The sequence below is a fragment of the Protopterus annectens genome, chromosome 9.part0 (assembly GCF_019279795.1).
Source record: "Protopterus annectens isolate FY-2018-M chromosome 9.part0, PAN1.0, whole genome shotgun sequence".
NCBI classification, from domain to species: domain Eukaryota; kingdom Metazoa; phylum Chordata; order Ceratodontiformes; family Protopteridae; genus Protopterus; species Protopterus annectens.
The window spans coordinates 91,189,743-91,209,106 of NC_056743.1; the positions used below are offsets into that span (position 1 = coordinate 91,189,743).

General features: G+C 40.7%; 1 protein-coding gene across 1 annotated transcript in view; it reads left to right on the forward strand.

Annotated features, from left to right (window-relative positions):
* Positions 1 to 19,364, forward strand: part of SLC17A6 (solute carrier family 17 member 6) — a 226,320-nt gene that overhangs the window by 38,336 nt on the left and 168,620 nt on the right. The window contains exons 5-6 of the mRNA XM_044082604.1: positions 15,383 to 15,470; positions 15,569 to 15,655. Coding sequence (XP_043938539.1) covers positions 15,383 to 15,470; positions 15,569 to 15,655 — 175 coding nt within the window. The remainder of the gene's footprint in view (positions 1 to 15,382; positions 15,471 to 15,568; positions 15,656 to 19,364) is intronic.

The following is a 19,364-nucleotide window of genomic DNA, read 5'->3' on the forward strand; positions in this document are numbered from 1 at the left end:
TACAAGAATTAAAAATTAATAATTAATAATTAAAAATTAGAGATTAAAAGTTAATGATCAATTATTAATTGGATACGAGCCTTGACAGTGTAATCAATTATTAAATATTAAATATTAAACATCAAATATTAAATATTAAATATTAAATCAATCAGTTGATCGCAATATAAAATAGCAATTCCTGTGCCTACTCAAATAAAATTATTGCCAGATATAATTGGCAAGGTAGTTTACAATAAATTTAACATATAATAGATAATATTCTTAAACATCAATATTAATAATAATATTACAAATTACTACTTAAATATAAATCTGATTGAGCCCTAGGTACTAACTTAGTAATAAATAACTCCCTCCTTATTCTGATGTTAATGGGTCTCTACTTTATTCATGAGCCTAATTAATTTATCTATATCTATAAAAGATGTAGATAAAAATTGAGTTAAACAAGAACATAGATAAAAATTAAGTACATCCCATAAAAACTTATTCATGTGTATTCATAATATATTCAGGCCTGTCAGATCAAATCTAAAAGTGAAGCAATAATGAGAAGACAGTACTAGTAGGAACAAATTAATTCCTGAGAATATTCAAAAGTAAACCTCTATTGCTATTCATGCCCTACTAACTATCTTGATGAACAAGACTCGCCAAGCACCATATTTAACCCAACCATTCCTAATACCTAATAGTTCTATAGAAAAATGTAATAATAGTAAGTATTGAAATTCACCTTTGTTCCAAAACTGGTTTCAAAGAGACATAATTATTGATACCAGGTTCTTTGTGTGCGCCGGATCTGAAAATCCAGTCTAGCTCTAATTTTGCTAAGTGATTGTTATTATTGCCCATTCTAGGGCTAATCCTCAGTACTTGTAAAACTCTGAATCTAAATTCATGTGTAGGGTTCAAATTTATGTGTTTGGCCAACGCATTTAATTCATTCTGTTTACGAATATCATAAACATGATTATATATGCGTTCTTTCAGTTTCCTTTTGGTGAGCCCAATATAAAACGCCTGACAGAATATACAATTGGCCATATAAATCAAGTTCATGGTATTACAGTCGGTGTGTATTTTAGGTCTAAACTCAAAATATCCTTCTGGATGTTTGTAGTGTTGTGTGGTTGTAATATATTTGCACATGTTACATCTCATGCAAGGGAAAGTACCACATGTCTCATCTTTACTTTCTATCCTTCTGGAATTGTTGTGCAAATTCTTGGAAAAAATCTCTTTTAAATTATCACATGTCCGGAATAAAAATGTAGGTTTGTCACATACAAATATCCGTATATCATCTGTAGTTGTAAGTATATTCCAGTGTTTGTTTATTATTTTTCTGATCTCTGCATTGTCATTAGTATATTTCATCATATACATAATCTTCTTGTCATTAATTTCATGTGTGTAGTAAGTTTGTTTGTTACTGTTAACCAGACATGTTCTATTCCCTGTATTAACTCCCATGTTAAATTTCAACAAATCTTGACCTACTATAGGGGGCACAATGTCATGCCTTATCTCCTTAACTAGTGTTGGATCATAGCCTCTTTCCAAGAAAAGTAATTCCATAGTATCGGCTTCTTCCTGTAATGTGGTGGGATCCTTGCATATTCTAATGATCCTTGAGAATTGACCCCTTATTACCCCAGAAAAAACATGTCTGGGATGCATACTGCTGTAATCCAGCATAGTATTTTTCCAGCATGTTTTCCTAAATAATTTCGAAGTCAGCTTCCCATCTCTATTGAAGTACAAAGTCAAGTCTAAGAAGTCAATACTTTCACTAGAATATTCATATGTGAATTTAAGAAATTCTGTGGTCTCCTCTAAATAATTAACAAAACTCCGTAGTTCTTCTATAGTCCCATCCCATATTAGTATCACATCATCCACAAACCTCCTGTACAACCGTATTTTATCCATCCAAAGGCTATTAAATAAGTGCTTTTGCTCCCAATAATGTAGGACAAGATTAGCGTATGAGTTCGCACATGGGGTGCCCATGGCGACCCCCCCATGTTTGTAAATAGTATTTACTATTGAATAGAAATATATTATAATTAAGTTGTCTTGTTGTCTTGTTAAATACCACTGTCTTTCTAGTTGCCCGCCTCTTATGTTAATCTGACCATATATCTCATTTCTCTCTACTTTCACTGGCTTATGTGAGTAATCACAAAACCATCACTTTTGAAATCCCACTCCTTCAATTATTTAAATTTATTGGCCATCCTACAGTATTTCATAGTACCAAAATACAAAAGTAACCACCCCTTTCAGTCCATCTTGCTGTTTTAAAAATAGTAACTCTCCACTAAACCTTAACTTTTTAAACAGGTAAAACTCAAGTTACCTACTTTCATATCTAACTTCTCTAGTGCACACTGCAGAGTGCATTCTTTTCAATCTTACCTTTAAGCATCCCTGTTACTAGCACTTTCTCTAATACCTAAAAAGATCATCTCTACTTGACTCCAAGTAGACTTTTCTCTATCTGTTAAACCTAGCACTTGCTCCTACAGTACTTATTACCTTGATACGGCACTCTTATAGATAGCACCCCAAAGAGGCAAACCCCCATTTCTCGGTCACCCACGTTCCCCGGAATCTCTTTTAAAGTTTTTTTGTCTAGTCCTTCTAGCATGTCGAGGGATCAGTTGCTAGTGTCCTCTCCTGCTCAGCTGGTGAACCTGGGAATATTGAGGCAATGTTACAATTGCCTCATGTACACAGAACAACCCTCTCCTCCTCCCACAAAACACAAATACATGCGAGAGATGCAACTATACGGCCAAACTGGAGGCTGAGCTCTCTCAACATAGGACTGGCAAGACCAGTCAGGAGGAGAAGGTTACCACACACACTATAGACCCAGTCTCACATAGTACCATCACAACCTCAAATCATACACATAAACACACAAAGACATACTCGGCTCTGATCAAAAATCTACCAAAACAGCAGAGGCCACCAAAGCAGACACCCAAACAACCACCACCTCAGAACACAACACCTGCAACACATAGACCTCACAGTCAGAGTGTCAAACAGTCACAGCCCTTAAGGCCAAACACAATGCCAGACACACTAGTCATTGGTGACTCCATAGTCAGACACACTGACGTCCCGCTCACCAGACTGAGTAAGGAGAAGGTCACAGTAAGCTGCCTGTCGGGCGCTAGAATCCGCCACATAACGCAAGCACTCAGGTCTCTCAACAGCAGGTACAAATATGACTCAGTCATTGTCCACGCTGGTGTAAACGACCTGAGACGTACCTCCTTGGACTACATGAAAAGAGACATTGAGGAGCTCTCTGATTATGTAGCCCAGGCAGGTATGACCCTGACCTTGAGCAGTATCCTACCTTCACCAAGAATGATGCCACAATACAGAGATAAGATGATCAGCTTTAACAATTGGCTTAAACTCTGGTGTCATTCAAAGGGGATCCAATGTCTGTCTGCCTGGGATGACATGCTGGACAAGCCACGCTGCTTCAAGGGACGGCTTGCACCTGTCACCCTGGGATTCCAGATATTGGCAAAGGCTCTTGCCACCCCATAGTGCCTTTTTAGGCAAGGCTCAAATTCTAAACCTACCACCCTAGAACACAAAAAGGAAAAAACTAAGGGTAATGCTGCTCAATGCCAGAAGTCTAAATCTCAAAATGCACGACTCGAGGCCCTTCTCAGTATGGAGAACATCGATGTCTGTGCAGTGACAGAAACCTGGTTCAAGGCTCCTGAGAGCACCCCAGCACTATCAGGTTTTACCTCTTATCATGCGTTCCGGCCCCAAAATCCGGACAATACCAAGAAAGGAGGGGGTATCCATATTCATCAAGGACACCCACACCTCAAGACTGGTGGCAACGCCACGATGCATCGGAGACCATCCAGGTGCAATTAACCATAGGCAAGACTGCTCTGCAAATTGTAGCATGTTACAGGCCACCCTCACAAACTCAGGAACCTCACATGGCCTTCCTGAAAACACTAGAGGGATAAATGTATCACCAAACACCATCATACTAGGTGACTTCAATTACCCTAATATAGACTGGGAACACTACTCAAGCCCAAACACCCTAGCCCAAAAGTTCCTGGAATTCATAAACTCAAATGCCATGGAACAACTAGTCACCATCCCCACAAGAGGAGAAAACATACTTGATCTCATCATCACGAACATGGGAGCACAATGTTCAACACCGAAGTATACCCCTCACTGGTGAGATCAGATCACAAACTAATCTCGCTGGAGGTCCTCATCCCACCCCACCTGAAATAAAAAAGACCACAGTAAAAAACTTCTCGAAGCCGACTTCACACTTCTAAAGACTAGTGTGGTCTCCTTTAAGGCCCCGAGCTGGCGGAAAACAGTACTCAAGCCGCTGAATCACTTACAAATGCCTTCTACCAGCACCTGCAGGACTGCATGGATAAGGCAATCCCAAGCAAAACAAAGACTCTTTGTACCAAAGGCAAGCGTCCAGTCTGGTGGGCCCCAGCCATAAACAAACTCTACAACAAAAGGAGGAAGCTACTACAAGATAGAGCAAAATCCTTAAAAGGTAAGACACCCTTGATCACTATAAGTAAAAAACTAAGAGCTCTCATAAAATCATCCAAAGCAAATTTTGAGAGAAAAATAGCTAAAGACTCAAAAGACAATCATAAGGCCTTCTTTAGCTATGTTAGAAACCTGGGAGGAAACTCCCAGATATGCTCAGAACTAGTTCAAAATGATGTGAAGATTACTGATCCTACAGACATTGCCAACATACTGGCTGACAGGTTCAGTGCAAACTTCTCCCCCCCTCCCCCCCAAAAGGAGAGATATCTATACCAAGCGATTGCAGCCCCCCAAATATCTCCAACGCCCAAGTGAGAACTGCTCTCTCCAAAGCAAAAAACACAGCATCCATGGGACCTGATGGTGTCCCCGGCTGTGTGCTCCACGAACTCAACGAGGAATTAAACCCACAGCTAGGACAGCTGTTTAATCATAGTCTTACCTCTGGATACGCACTCCAGGAGTGGCGCACTGCAACTGTGGTCTCACTTCACAAAGGCGGTGCCTCCACCGACCCTGGAAATTACCGGCCCATTAGCTTGACAAGTCTTATCTGCAAAGCCATGGAGAGGATCATAATGGACCTCATAAATAAAGACATAGGGAATTTGCAGACTTTGGATCCATCCCAGTTTGGCTTTGTCAAAGGCAGATCATGCCTTCTAAACTTGGTTGACTTTTTCAAAACAGTCACCAAAGCCATTGATGAGGGAAAGGCAGTCCATACAGCCTACCTCGATCTGGCGAAGGCCTTCGATACAATACCCCACTCAGGTATCATTGAAAAACTCATCAGCTTAAATGTTAACCCATACATCACAAGATGGGTTGCAAACTGGCTGAGTGACAGAACCCACAGGGTCAGAGTTGCTGGCGCCATGTCAGACTCAAAGCCTGTCACAAGTGGTGTACCACAGGGCTCAGTCCTGGGCCCACTCTTGTTTGGCATCTACTTTTCCGAAGTACAAGCAAACACAGGAGGGTTATGGCTGACAAAGTTTGCAGATGACTGCAAACTGGGCGCCATAGTAGAAAACACATCTGACACAGATATCCTTCAGAAGGGTCTCACAGAAACGGATAACTGGTGCCAGAGCCATGGCCTAAAGTTAAATGCCAAAAAATGCATAGTCATACCCTTCGGGAAAAACAAGGTTACCCCTAGCTACCAAATAGGTGGCAATCCACTGAGCACAGAAGAAGTTATCAGGGCCCTGGGGACCCAGGTTGATAGTAGTCTGTAATTCGACACCCATGTAGCTAAAGTAGTTAGGAAGACCTTCTACATTGCCCACCTTATCATGAAGGGATTCTCATCTAGATCAAGGGAGGTCATAGTCTCCCTATACTCATCACTCATCAGACCAATGATTGAGTACAATGCCCCATTCGGAATGTATCTGACCCGACACTTGCAGCAGCTGGAGAGGCCACAAAAGTTCCTCACCAAAAGGATAAAGGGTCTCAAACATCTGTCCTATGCTGCCCGACTGAAAGAACTCCAGCTCTATTCAGTCGCTTACCGCTTGCTCAGAGGTGACCTTTGCCTAACATACAAGGCCATGTCAAACCCAGATTTGATGAATATGCTTCACCTCAAAAAATCTAGATCCATCAGAGCCACAAGGGCGAGAGACTTAAACCTCGACACGGCTATTAATAGGACATGCTGGAGGGATAGATTCATCACCCAAAGACTCCCTATGCTGTGGAATAAAATCCCGGTATATGTGAGGCAGAGCACCTCGCTGGCCTTGTTCAAGAGAAATCTTGACCAATGGATGGGAGATCGCAGATATACCCCAGGGATTACCTCAGTGTCACTGCTCGACAGAGGCACAGCAAAATAATGGGTATAGTTCCCCATACTAAAGGGGTGGCGTAAGCCACAAAACTATGGGCTAGGCTTGTAAATGCCCTTGGGCAGATAGCCTAGTATGAACCTATGAACCTATGAACCTATAATACAATACCATGTCTAAAAGTTGGTTAATCAAAATTTGTCTATCGCCTGAAAAGTTAGTTTCTTTGACCATTAACTTTCTAATGGCCTGCAAACCATATTCATTTGGGATGCATGTAAATAAATTACAAACATCTAGCGTAACTAAAAATGGTTTACTAATATCTGTCTTCAATAATTCAACACCTGCTAGATCATTCAACAGCTGCTGTGTGTCTTTTAGAATAGTGCTAATATTGTCAACCAGGGGTCTTAACATTTTTTCCAAAAATATAGAGATATTGTAAGTCGCCCATTGTCTACCCGAGACAATAGGTCTCATAGGTAATGGCTTAACTCCTTTGTGTATTTTAGGTAGGCCCTTTAAAGTTGGTATGAGTGGTTCATTGACATATAAAAAATCATACATTTCTCTACTGATCTGTCGGCACATAAGTAAATCATATAGACTATCACTAACGCTATTTATTATACTCATGACATCATCAAGTGCTAGTTCCTTGTAAGTGCTGTCATGTTTCAAAGTCGTTTCTACAATTACAATATATTCAGCTTTGTCTAATAAGACAACCCCTCCCCCTTTATCAGCAGGTGTTATTAGAATATCAGTATTCCTTCGTAATTTATTCAATGAATCATATTCAGCATTACTCAAATTGAAAAATCTATTTCTGACATATTTCCTTGAATAAAATGCGTATAAATCTTTTTCACACGATTTAATAAAACATTCCACCATAGGTGGTAACTGTGGAGAGAAGGTGCTCTTTCGCTTGAAGTCACTCATAATAACATTAGTATTGTCACCATTCTTATTCTTAAAAAACAATTTAATGGCTATTTTCCTTGCAAATAGTCTCAAGTCTGTTAGCGTTTCAGATGGTATGCTGGGTTGCGAGGGAACAAAATTCAAGCCTCTATTTAAAAGTGATAAATCAGAAACAGATAAATCATGCTTAGAATAATTAAATACCAAAGAAGTCAATTCCAGCTTCTCTTTTGTTGCTCGTACCTGTCTGCTGAATATTTCCGCTTCCTCGGTCCCCGACTCAGAGACCTCCCTCTGGCTGTCTTGTTTAGTCTGATTGGAAAAGGGGCATCCATCAGTTTATTGGAGACTATGGCAGGTCGTCTGATTGCTCCTGTCCTAGAGGGATCATCAGCAAGGTGTAACGCTAGCTGATTAGGTGGAGGTGTTTGAAGTTCCGTTGATCCAGTAGAGTGTTCAACTCTGAGGTTACTCGACTCTCCTGTGGCGGTTACAACCGCAGATGAAGGCGCCAAATTTGAAACTTAGAAAGTTGATAGAATAACAGGTTTTGCATTAGCATAAATTTTCTGAAGAGCATGAAGTCTAAAACTCAAATGTCTGCCATTATTTTCTAACTTCAGTCTTTAATGATTTGCCAAAAATGTGCCAGAAAACTACAATTTTATGAAAAATGGATCAAAAATTTGAGGCATAAATCTGTACAGTTGAGAGGTATGCCCACAGGGCCATCCACCTTCCCAGGATAATTGCACCCACTTCTCTCTCTACTGCTCGGTCAGTCACCCTAGTTGCTAATTGAACCTGGGTTGCTGGACAACAGTCAAGTCTTTACCCCTCTATACTACCAGATGGGGCTAAATACCTACCTGTATTTCTACAGCAAGTATCAGACCATGGAGGGGAGTAAAGAGCTGTATCAGCAGTGGATTGCAATGGGGCAATGAACTGTATTTTTGGTCCTGTGTTTTGTGTGTGTGTGTGTGAGTGAGACAGTGGCTTTCTGAAATGGGGAATATATAATGTGAAGTTGTTCAATCTCGCCATTTGTTCTTACATGTGGGTACGGAGCCAATCCATCGGCTCTGAGTCGGCCGCTTTCCAAGCTCAAGATCTTTCAGTAGTTCGAGACACAGCACCTATCCCATGATGCTCTCTGACTAACCCTCAGATCTAGTTTGCCGCTGCAACGGATCACAAGTCTTCAGTGTGCTTAAGCCAGTGAAGGGTTATTAAGAAGCATTTCTACAGCTAAGTTTACTTTTTATTTAGATATATCTGTTTTTCTACCAGTATCCCTTGTCATACTATCATTTTTTAGGGCTTTGTCCTTTCTAGTGTGTTTTATTGGAGCAAGTTGCTCTTGGGCCTTGCTCTCTCTTCAGTTGGTTTCATCCTTTGCTATAGTTGTGCAGGGATCTAAATTTCCTCCTATCCCTTTTTTTGACATGATTGTTAATTGTTATTTGATTATTATTGGATTGTACTGTTGTACTTATATTATCAGGGCTCTGATAATTGTTTTTTCTCTGTGTTTCTATTCTTGTGATTGGATAGTACTATTGTACTTGAAATTATCACGGATCTGATAATTGTGCTTTCTCTTGGACATGATGGCTGACCAAAAGCAAATGTCCGGATTTAAAAGATGTGACTGTGGCCAAAAAATGTCAATAACAGATAACCACATTTCTTGTGTGTATTGTTTGGGGCTTCTCCATTTGCAGGAGGATTGTTCCATCTGCCACTCTTTTAGTGGCAGAGTTCTGTTAGAGAGAAGTAGGAAACTTATTGAACGAGGTCTCTTAACACCTGAGTTTCAAGAAGCTTTGGACAAGTCAGACCAGACCTCCAAGTCTTCGAAAGGGTCAAAGTCATCTCGGGTGTCCTCAGAGCCTAAGTCTTTGGCATCAAGCACCACTGTTAAGGTGTGGTCACTGGTTCCTAGGTCTTCGGAACTGTGTGCCGAACCGATGATTCGGTGCCAACCTTTGGTTTTAGAGCCAGTATTGGAGACTTTAAAATCTTCAATACTTAGGTCTGTAGCTTCTTCGGCCCCTTCGACCTGATCCTCATGGATGTCAGATATTGATGTGGACCGTGTGGTGCAGAGGCTCTTGGAGAACCCGGCACTGGCTAAACTGCTCTCGACTTCATCCCAACTGGGTTCGAGCCCTGTTCCCGCCCCATTTCCTGTGACTCCTCCTCCTCTGAGCCTACCCAGGCCTTCGGAGCCGGAGGCGGAAGATCTGATGGTTGTGGAACCTGTGGAACCGAGTCCTGTTCCAGTGACTTCAGTTCCACCCACCCTAACCTCATCGGTGCCATCTGAAGAGTCTCAGATACGACACTCTCTTGTCGGTTCTGGGGGGGGGGTCGAACCTACGCATCGGTTCCGACACTTCCCCTCGAGACTTCAGCGCAGGTGAGCTCGGCTCCATCCTTGGGTTCGGAGTCCTCAGCCTCGGCACCCGCGAGGCCTCTGTCTTCTTTGGAACCGGTGGCCTCCTCGGGCCGAGAGTCCTGGGCCTTTGATGCCATGAGGAGGTTATAGTCTGTTCAGACCCACACTACAGGTCTCTCCTCTTCCTCTCTGAAGATACCGAGTTCTGCCTCTTCATCTAAAGTACCTATGAAGCGATGAGATCCAGAGCCTCAGGTATCCCCTTTGGGTGACCTCTGCTCTACTGAAACTTCACCAGCCGCCCCCACTGATGAAGTTCCCAGAAAGCGACTCTGCAAGAGGAGGCATTTGGATTCCCCTCAGGAATCCTTGACATCAGACACTGACTTAGAGGAATTGGAAGGGTCCCCATGGCCCCCTCGGAGGATGTCTCCTTTGTGGACATCTTAGAAATACTTAAGCAGAGGGGCGACTGGCAGTCCATTTGCCCTACTGAGGATGAGTCAGTGCTCCTGAAGGCCTTTGCATCTCAGCCCTCCACCTCCTGGGTTACTCTGCCCTTCGATGAACTAATGGATCTGGTCACTCGAAGGGTGTGGGAGTCCCCTGACACCATGAAACCAGTCCCTTGGAGGCCCAATAAATTCATCACTGCCCCTCAAGTAAAATTGTTCCTCATCAAAGGAGTCCCTATTGATGCCGTGGTGGTGGCAATGGCCACCAAGAAAGAGATGTCAGAGACTTCTTCTACTGTCTATCCTCCTAATAAGGATTCCAGGATGATGGACAGATATGGGAAACACATTTTTAGTTCTACGACATTTGTCATGAGATCGCTTAACTACTTGACCGATTTTACTCGCCTTCAACAAGATCTCCTTCAAGAACTCGGAGATACTCTAAAGGGTAACACAGATGAGGCTATTTCGGAAAAGGTTACAGCTCAGCTTTCTACCCTTAATTACATCATCAACTCATCCATGCGGCTCATTTCCTATGCAGCCAGGGGATTGCGCTGAGCAGCAGGTTTAGCGATTGCTCTGTGGAGACAGTCCTGGATGCGCTTGTGCTCCTTTGCGGAAGCCTTCAAGTCTTCCTTTGTCAATACCCTGTTTGATGGCTCTTCATTGTTTGGGCCTAAAGTCAAGGAGACCCTCACTAGGTGTGAGCTGGAAGGAAAGACTCTATCTGCCGTACGAGTCCATTTTTCCACCCCTACTAGACTATACCCCAAAGGGCAAAGAGGTGGAAAAATGTGGTTCCAGAAGTCCCAAGGAGCTTTCCAGAACACACGTAGTGAACCCCCCTTCAGGGGCAGAGGAGGGGACAATAATGGAAGATGCCACTTTGGTGGCAGAGGGGGTCCGCAGAACCAGGGTGACAGGGAGCATTTTCCTGGCAAGCCCTATCAGTGCTCCTGAGAGGAGGCCTGGCAGTCGGGGGTCACTTGGTTTTGTACCCAGACACCTGGCTAGGAATTACATCAGATTCTCGGGTACAAAACATAGTTACCAGAGGTTACCTCATTCCCTTTGTAGAACCCCCGTTACCCACAAAAAGAATCCCAGATGTTCCACCCAGTCTGAGGAATCAAGCAGTCACAGAAATCCAAAACCTGCTAGAAAAAAAGAGTCATTCAGCCAGTCCTGCCAGACCAGCTAGGATCCGGAACTTACTACAAATTCTTTTTAGTTCCAAAGAAAACAGGGGACTGGAGGCCCATTTTAGACCTCAGCAAACTCAATACCTTTGTAAAGAAGGAGAAGTTCCAGATGGTCACGCTTCAATTGATACTCCTGTTCCTGGGAACGGGTGATTGGATGTGCTCTGTAGATCTCAAGGATGCGTACTACCACATCAAAATGGCCAGATTATCCAGAAATCACCTGCGTTTTCGGCTAGGGGCCAGTCATTACCAATTTCGAGCTCTGCCCTTTGGCCTAACTACAGCCCCCAGAGTGTTCACCAAATGTATGGCAGTAGTTATGGCTCACCTGAGGCATCTAGAATTCTGGGTGTTTCTGTATCTGCATGACTGGCTCCTATCCACCACCACCAGGGATCAACTCATCCAGTCCAGGGATCATACAATCAATCTCTGTTCTCGGTTAGGAATAACCATAAATTTCGAAAAAATCTGCTTTATTACCATTGCAGCATATCTCATTTATCGGAGCAGACCTAGACACCACCACTGCCCTGGTCAAATTACCTCTAGAAAGAGTCACCTCTCTAAGAAATCAGGTGTCGTGCTTGTTACAAGAAAAGAAAGTACCTGCTTCTCAGTTGTTAAAATTCTTAGGCACAATGGCAGCTTCCCTCATAGCAGTACTTCTGGGCCGGATGCACATGCGGATACTCCAATGGTTGCTTTTCACCCAGTAGTCCTACCAACAGCTTCCGATGTAATTTAAGATTCTGTTGACAGATGCTTGCAAAAGAGACCTTTTCTGGTGGTTGAACAGCCACTAGGTGACAGTAGGTCGACTGTTTATATTACCCCCTCCAGTAGCCACGGTGACCATGGATGCTTCCCTGATAGGGTGGTGGGGCTTTTTCAGGGAAAGACTGCCCAAGGCATCTGGTCAGAGATAGAATGTCATTTGCACATCAACGTCCTGGAGTTGAGAGCAGTGCTTTTAGCACTGCAGCGCTTTCACAACTCTCTACCTCAGGGGACGATTGCGATTCAGACAGACAACATGTCGGTAGTCTGGTACATCAACAAACAGGAGGGAAATCCAACGTGATAGTGGACAAACTGAGCAGAGTGATTTTGTTACCCCACGAGTGGTCCCTCAAATGAAAGGTGGCGGAAAGGATATTCTGCAGATGGGGCCAGCCTTGCTGCAACCTTTTTGCATCTCCGATGAATGCCAAATTAGACAACCAGTTGCACCATGGAACCTAAATTTAATATTATCTCAGCTGATGCTTCCCCCCTTTGAGCCTGCATCCTCTTGCCCCTTGAAGTTCATATCTTGGAAAACATTATTTTTGGTGGCTATTACTTCAGCTCGTAGAGTTTCTGAACTTCCAGCTCTTTTTATTAGGCCCCCTTACTTGGTATTTTTTCCTGATAGAGTGTCTCTCAGGACAAATCCCTCTTTTCTTCTGAAGGTCTGCTCCGAGACTAATCTGAATCAGTCTATTGAGTTGCCCACATTTTTCAGACATCATTCTAACAAAATGGAGTATATGCTACATTAACTAGATGTCTACAGACAGTTGAGATTTTACTTGGACAGAACAAAGGATTTTAGAAAATCTGAACAGCTTTTTGTTTCCTACGCTAATAACAAAAAAGGGATATCTGTGTCTAAAGTTACCTTGTCTAGACGGTTATCAGATTGCCTAAAGTTTGTATACTCTTCAACTAATCAGATCTTAGAATACAAGATGAAAGCTCATTCCACTAGGGCGGTATCCACATCTTAGCTCATGCAGCTCGTTTGCTTTTGGACACCATTTGTGCAGCCACCACTTGGTCAAAACCACATACGTTTATCACTCATTACAAAGTGGACAGGGCTTCCAGGGACAGAGCTTCCTTTGGTTCCACTGTTCTCAGGAATGTACTCCCGTGAGCCACCCAGGGTTTGGGTGCTTGAGACGCTACCCACGTGTATGAACAAACGGTGAGATTGAACAACTTCACATAAAGAAGTTATGTTCTTACCATAACGTTCCATGTGAGTTGCTCATCTCGCCTTTGTTCTTACATTTCCCACCCTCCATCCCCCTCTGGGTTCTTGAAGACTGGTTATGACTGGAGGTCTGGTTTGGTTTGTCTACTGTCCTTTTCTTCTACCAGACTTTCTTCCTGTGGTTAACTGTACATATATGTTTTTATATGTTTTTTATATATACACATACTGACATTTAGGGTATGTTAGGCTGTTCCTTTGTTGCTGGATTCAGCAAACTATTAGTCAGAGAGCATCATGGGATAGGTGCTGTGTCTCCAGCTACTGAAAGATCTCGAGCTTGGAAAGCGGCCAACTCAGAGCCGATGGATCGGCTCCGTACCCACATGTAAGAACAAAGGCGAGATGAACAACTCACATGGAACATTATGGTAAGAACATAACTTCTTTTTAGCCACTATAGTCATCCTTTCCTCTAAACTGTCTCTTTGCTGTGGGTTTGCCACAAACATGGAGCTTATATTAACTTGTGAAGATGGGGAACATTCATCCTCTCCTTCCAGAAGAAAAAAAAATGTTTTGTTTTTTTTGTAAGGGAAATGAAGTTAAAAAGTATTATGAGTCATTAGATTACTTGCTAATTAAAACAAATATATCCTTTTTTTAATGAGAATTGTCAGATAAATTAAACAAAAGAAATTCAGGAGCAAGGCATGTTAAACTAATAAGCCAAGCTGATGAATGAACGAATGAATGAATTAATCACATTTCTTTAATTGTCTATTATCACTAAAGGGTGCAACTTTACTGAATAATTATGCTATAAAATATATATGAGGCATTATAGCTGTATAACAGTCATACAGCAGATGTTCTATAACATTTGAGGGATCCAGCACAGTGCATTGTGGGATAGGATTCAGTCAGCTTGTACGGCATTGCATCTAGTTTTTTAATTTGCTGTTTAAGGAATTACACAATATGAGGAAAGGTTTGTATGTAGTTATAATGCAGTAGTACTTTACGACACTGTGGATCTTTGTGGTTAAATAAATAATCAAATTTATTATTAAGATATATACTAGAACAAACCTAGTTTGTCACTATAATTTTACCTCATTCAAGGTTTCTACCCAGATATATGCCAGAAACCATAACCAAACATGACAGATTTGAAGAGAATGAAACAAATGGAGATGAACTTAGATGGACTTTACTGAGCTTCAAAAAAAAAAAGAAAACAAAAAAGGGAAAAAAAGAGAAGCAATTAAGTTAGAGAAGTTCTAGTAGGTGTACATTCTTAATATTCAAATTTGTTATAGTGGTGCAACTAATGCCACTGTGAGACATTTATTACAACTTTAAACATTAGTTAGCAAGGTATCCTATTCCATGAAGTGGACCAAGTATAAATATTTGTACTGGTAATGAAATAATAGCAGAGAATTACCACATGTATAAAATAGGAACTAACGTTTGGTTTTCTATCAAGTGCGTGAGTGCAGATGTAGGACTGTTGATGGCTAATGCAGGCTGTCGTGTAATGGGTACCTATGTGAGAACATTTGTGAATGAGTTTAGATTAGTCCTGTTTGTAAGGTGTGGAGTCTTTTATTAACATACCCTCACCAAGCTCCATCCAATCATATACTGACGTAAATGTCTATGTCAGTGCACACTACAGAGTTATTTTTTCCATAACCTAAAGCATTCGCTCAGTCTTGCTGTGTCTCGTCAGCTTACTGCAGCTTATGCTGGCATGCACGCAGTAACCCCTGAATCCATGCTTTAAAGAATATTTTATTCGCAGATAATTAAAATAATTAGCAGATTTCAGTGATAAAAATTTTTCAGCTGAAAATTTGTTGATGCTTCCTAAAGACTAGGTCATTACAAATGCTAAATCAAACTGTTGAAGCATTGATAATCAGTCATAATGAGTTAGGTGACATCTTATACTCTAATCAACTGATAACTCCTGTTTTCATTTTATTGTCTGTCCTTAGGGTGTAACCTATCCCGCATGTCATGGCATTTGGAGTAAGTGGGCACCCCCACTGGAGCGAAGTCGACTGGCTACCACCTCTTTTTGTGGTAAGCCTGGCTTACATTTTTCATATTTTTACATTCATTAATTGCTTTCTGGGAATTATATAATGTGTATTGTGGTTTTCTCATGCCTCCATATGCAGGATCATATGCGGGAGCTGTTATAGCAATGCCACTAGCGGGAGTTTTAGTGCAGTACACTGGATGGTCATCAGTCTTCTATGTCTATGGTATGCTACATTTTTTTGTATTTAACTTTATATTTTTTATTTTTATGCACTGTCACTTTGTCAGAGAATGCCAAATGGAGATTGTTTATTGATGTTAAAATGTTGTTACATTGTTTTGTAAATGGCAAAGAACACATAGCTTAAAATGTCACTCATCTCAAGCTGTGAATTTTATTTATTTAACATTTGTTTGCTGGGAAAGTCTGACTTGGAATGAGCCAATTTTTAGCAGAGGCCTGGGATGAAACATTCCAGATGCATGTCTTTGTAACGTGAGAGGAAACCGGAGCGCCTCGAGAAAACCCACACGAACACAGGGAGGGCATGCAGACTCTGCACAGAAGGCACCCCGGCTGAGAATCGAACTGGAGAACCTTTTGCTGTGAGGCAACAATGTTAACTGCTGCACCACTGCATCGTCCACAGTGGATTACAGGTTTCATTTTTCTTTTTGCAGCAGTGAAACATACGTAAGCATTATGTTTTAACAAGAAACCACTTGCAGTTCTTATACAAGAGTTTTAAAACATGTTGCTATTTAAATCACCAGTCTAAAAGGTCAATGGAGACAAGAGATATGTGAAAACACTGGTTTATTTAATAATCCACAAACCAACATATCTCCCACTTGAATCAATCAAAACACTTAATTCAACTACCAAGGATGTAATAAGTAAAAAAAGTTAGACTACATGACTTAAATCACAGACATTTTAAATTAAATATGTTTAGTGCTTTTGTCTCATGTCATCACACAGCGACTTCTTGGGAACTGTTCTGTCTCCTTGAAATCTATAAAGCTGAGGATACAGACACTTTTGTCTGTACAAAACTTCACTTTTATTAAAGTAACTAAGAGTGTTCTTCAGTGTTTAATTGAGGTGATTACTCAAGTCGCTGTAAGAGATCCCATGGCATATATCAAAAAGAATAGGAGCTATTTATTGTTTCATCATATCTATGTATATAAATTAAATAAAAATAATTTTTATATACACATATCCAAATTTACATCTTCACAATCTTGTCACTTATTTTACTTTTTCCTTGCCACCTCTTTTGACCACAGCCAAAACTTTATTTTTTCAACGCTTCCCTCATAGTCCATTGCTTTTTGAACAGTACTTCAGGATACCTTTTATTGTATACAAACCACAAGCTTATTATTAAAATGTTATCCATTTTTTGCTCTACTTTACTTGTGAGTTTTCCATATATCTACCATGAATTCCATGCAGTATCATATTCCATGATTCATTAACTTTTTATATTCCTTAAAAACGTAGATTTTCATTTCCTCCACCAAGCATCCAAATCTTGTACATAGACTCCCTTCATCCTGCTTACACTTGAGTTCTGCATTGACAGGCAATTTATTTAATAATATTATCAATAAGTTCTATAAAATATCATGCTACTTATGTGTATCCCTGTATCCCTGTTGTCTTCTATAAGTGCCTCTTTTTTGCTCACAATTCACATCTTCTCAAGCATCCACATAAAATGAATTTTCCATTATTTTATAACATTTTTTTACTTATTTTCAGTGCTATCTAAACTTATCTTTCACATTTTTTCCCTTATTTTATCCATATAGATTCACAGATTCATAGATTGTTACCAGGCTAATGACCCCGGGGGCCTTTCCAAGCCTAGCCAAATTTTCCCTGAATGAATAATGATGTCCTGCATCCAAACAGGACACTGAGGGCCAGGCATTTGTATACTACATCTCTCTATAAGGGACATGGGTGCCAGGCCGAGTGTACATTTCCTATTCCCCACCCACTGGTCTAGGTTGGGCTTAAACACATGGAAAGGAAGCCTGTTCAATAGGAGGGGTAGTTTCTTGGACACATATCTATCTCTCTGTCTTGTTCTATTTAAGTCATAGACAAAATTCAGGTCCATAGATCTTGTATTTCTGGTACTGTTTGACTTTGAAATATGTAGGAGATTCATAAGTGTGAGGTTTGTGGATGCCTTGTAAGTCAGGCATAGATCATCCCTCAGAAATCTATATGAGACTGGGTAGAGGGAAAGAGCTTTAAGGTGCTCTGTATAATGCAGGTTTGCTATGCCTTTTATTCTTTTATAAGGAACTTCTGAGGTTGCTCTAGTTGCTGCACATGCCTGGTCAGGTACGTACTGAAGGGAGCATTATACACTATGATTGGTCTGATAAGGGCAGAGTACAGTGGGATAATGATCTTTTTGGACCTAGATGCCATGCCCTTACTTGTAAGCTGTGCACCATAAAAGGATTTCCTCACCACTCTGGCCATGTGGTGATCAAAGGTAAGGCTACTGTTTATGCAGATTCCTGGCCACTGGGTTGTGTGTCTTAGGGGTGTAACAACACGGTAATTAACAGACAGGCCTTTTTGAAGAATGCTAGTGTCTGCAGTGGACTTGAAGATAACCCCCATCTTGCAATCATATGCTAACTTTGTTGGCTATAAAACTTCAGCAATTGCTTCCATTTCAGAGAAATAGATGCCAAAAAATTAGTGGGCCCAGTACTGAGCCGTGGGGGACTCTGCTAGTGACTGGCCTCTTGGTTGAGGTGGCATCACTTATTTTGACCTCCTGGGTCCTATCAGTGAGACAGATGGCTATCCAGTGGGTGATAAAAGGGTTTATACCTAAATTAGTAAGCTTGTGTATAATGACTGAGTGGGGTGTTGTATCAAATGTAAACACCTACTAATAAGCACTCTTTTTCCTCTGTTTAGTACCTTCGCAAAAAATGAAATACTTGCTCTTTACCAAATGTTTTAGTATCTGTTTGTGTTTTCCAAGCATTTTTTACAAACTATAATATAAACTTCTTAACCTCTGGTGAATGGTTGGATCATACCTCATACCTCCCTTTCTAAGCTTACTGTATATAATCCCCCCTTTTAATGGGTTTCAATGTGACCTCCAAAAGAAGCCAAATATTTCCTGTACTGTTTGCCTGTCCACATGCTCTGGCACTATAACTTCACTGCCTAAATCACTTAGTAGCCTTATTATGACACCATTTATAAGATAGTCTTCTTCTGGAAAGACACTTTAGATATACTCCATAATTTTACAATCTCCCTAATCTACTTCATTCTTTCCCCTTACAGATTTACTTCAGCCATCTCGTGAAACACATATATAAACAATATCCTACATTCTGTTTTTCTAAACTATATAACCCCCTGTCTTTACCTTTTTGCCCATACTCTTAGTTTTACTTATTGACAATATTGCCAGTAACGTTTTAGATATTAATGTTATCAACCTTTTCTTTTTCTCTAATTATTAAACCTCATGTTTTTTTATTAGCAATAATTTTATTTCACTTTTTTCCATTATTCTACTTGCTCTCTCTCTCCTTTATTATGCTGTTCAACATCTGAAAATCTCCCTTGTTTATCTGTCTTCAATATCTTATTGTCACCATTTCACAATGCTACTAGCCTCTAGTTATCCATATTCTGTTTTTTATCCTTCTATATTAACTGCATAATTGGATATGTATTTTTATCTCGTTTCTTCTTCCATTCATTCATTTCATGCATGAAATATTTCCATCTTTCATCCTTTCATTTATAGAACTTAAAAAAACCCGCACCTTTCTAGAACTGCCCTTTCATCATTTTTAAGTTCCTCATTTAAATTCTGTATAACGATCTACGTATGTGAAGATAGTGCTTCATTTCTTTCTTAGCGATAT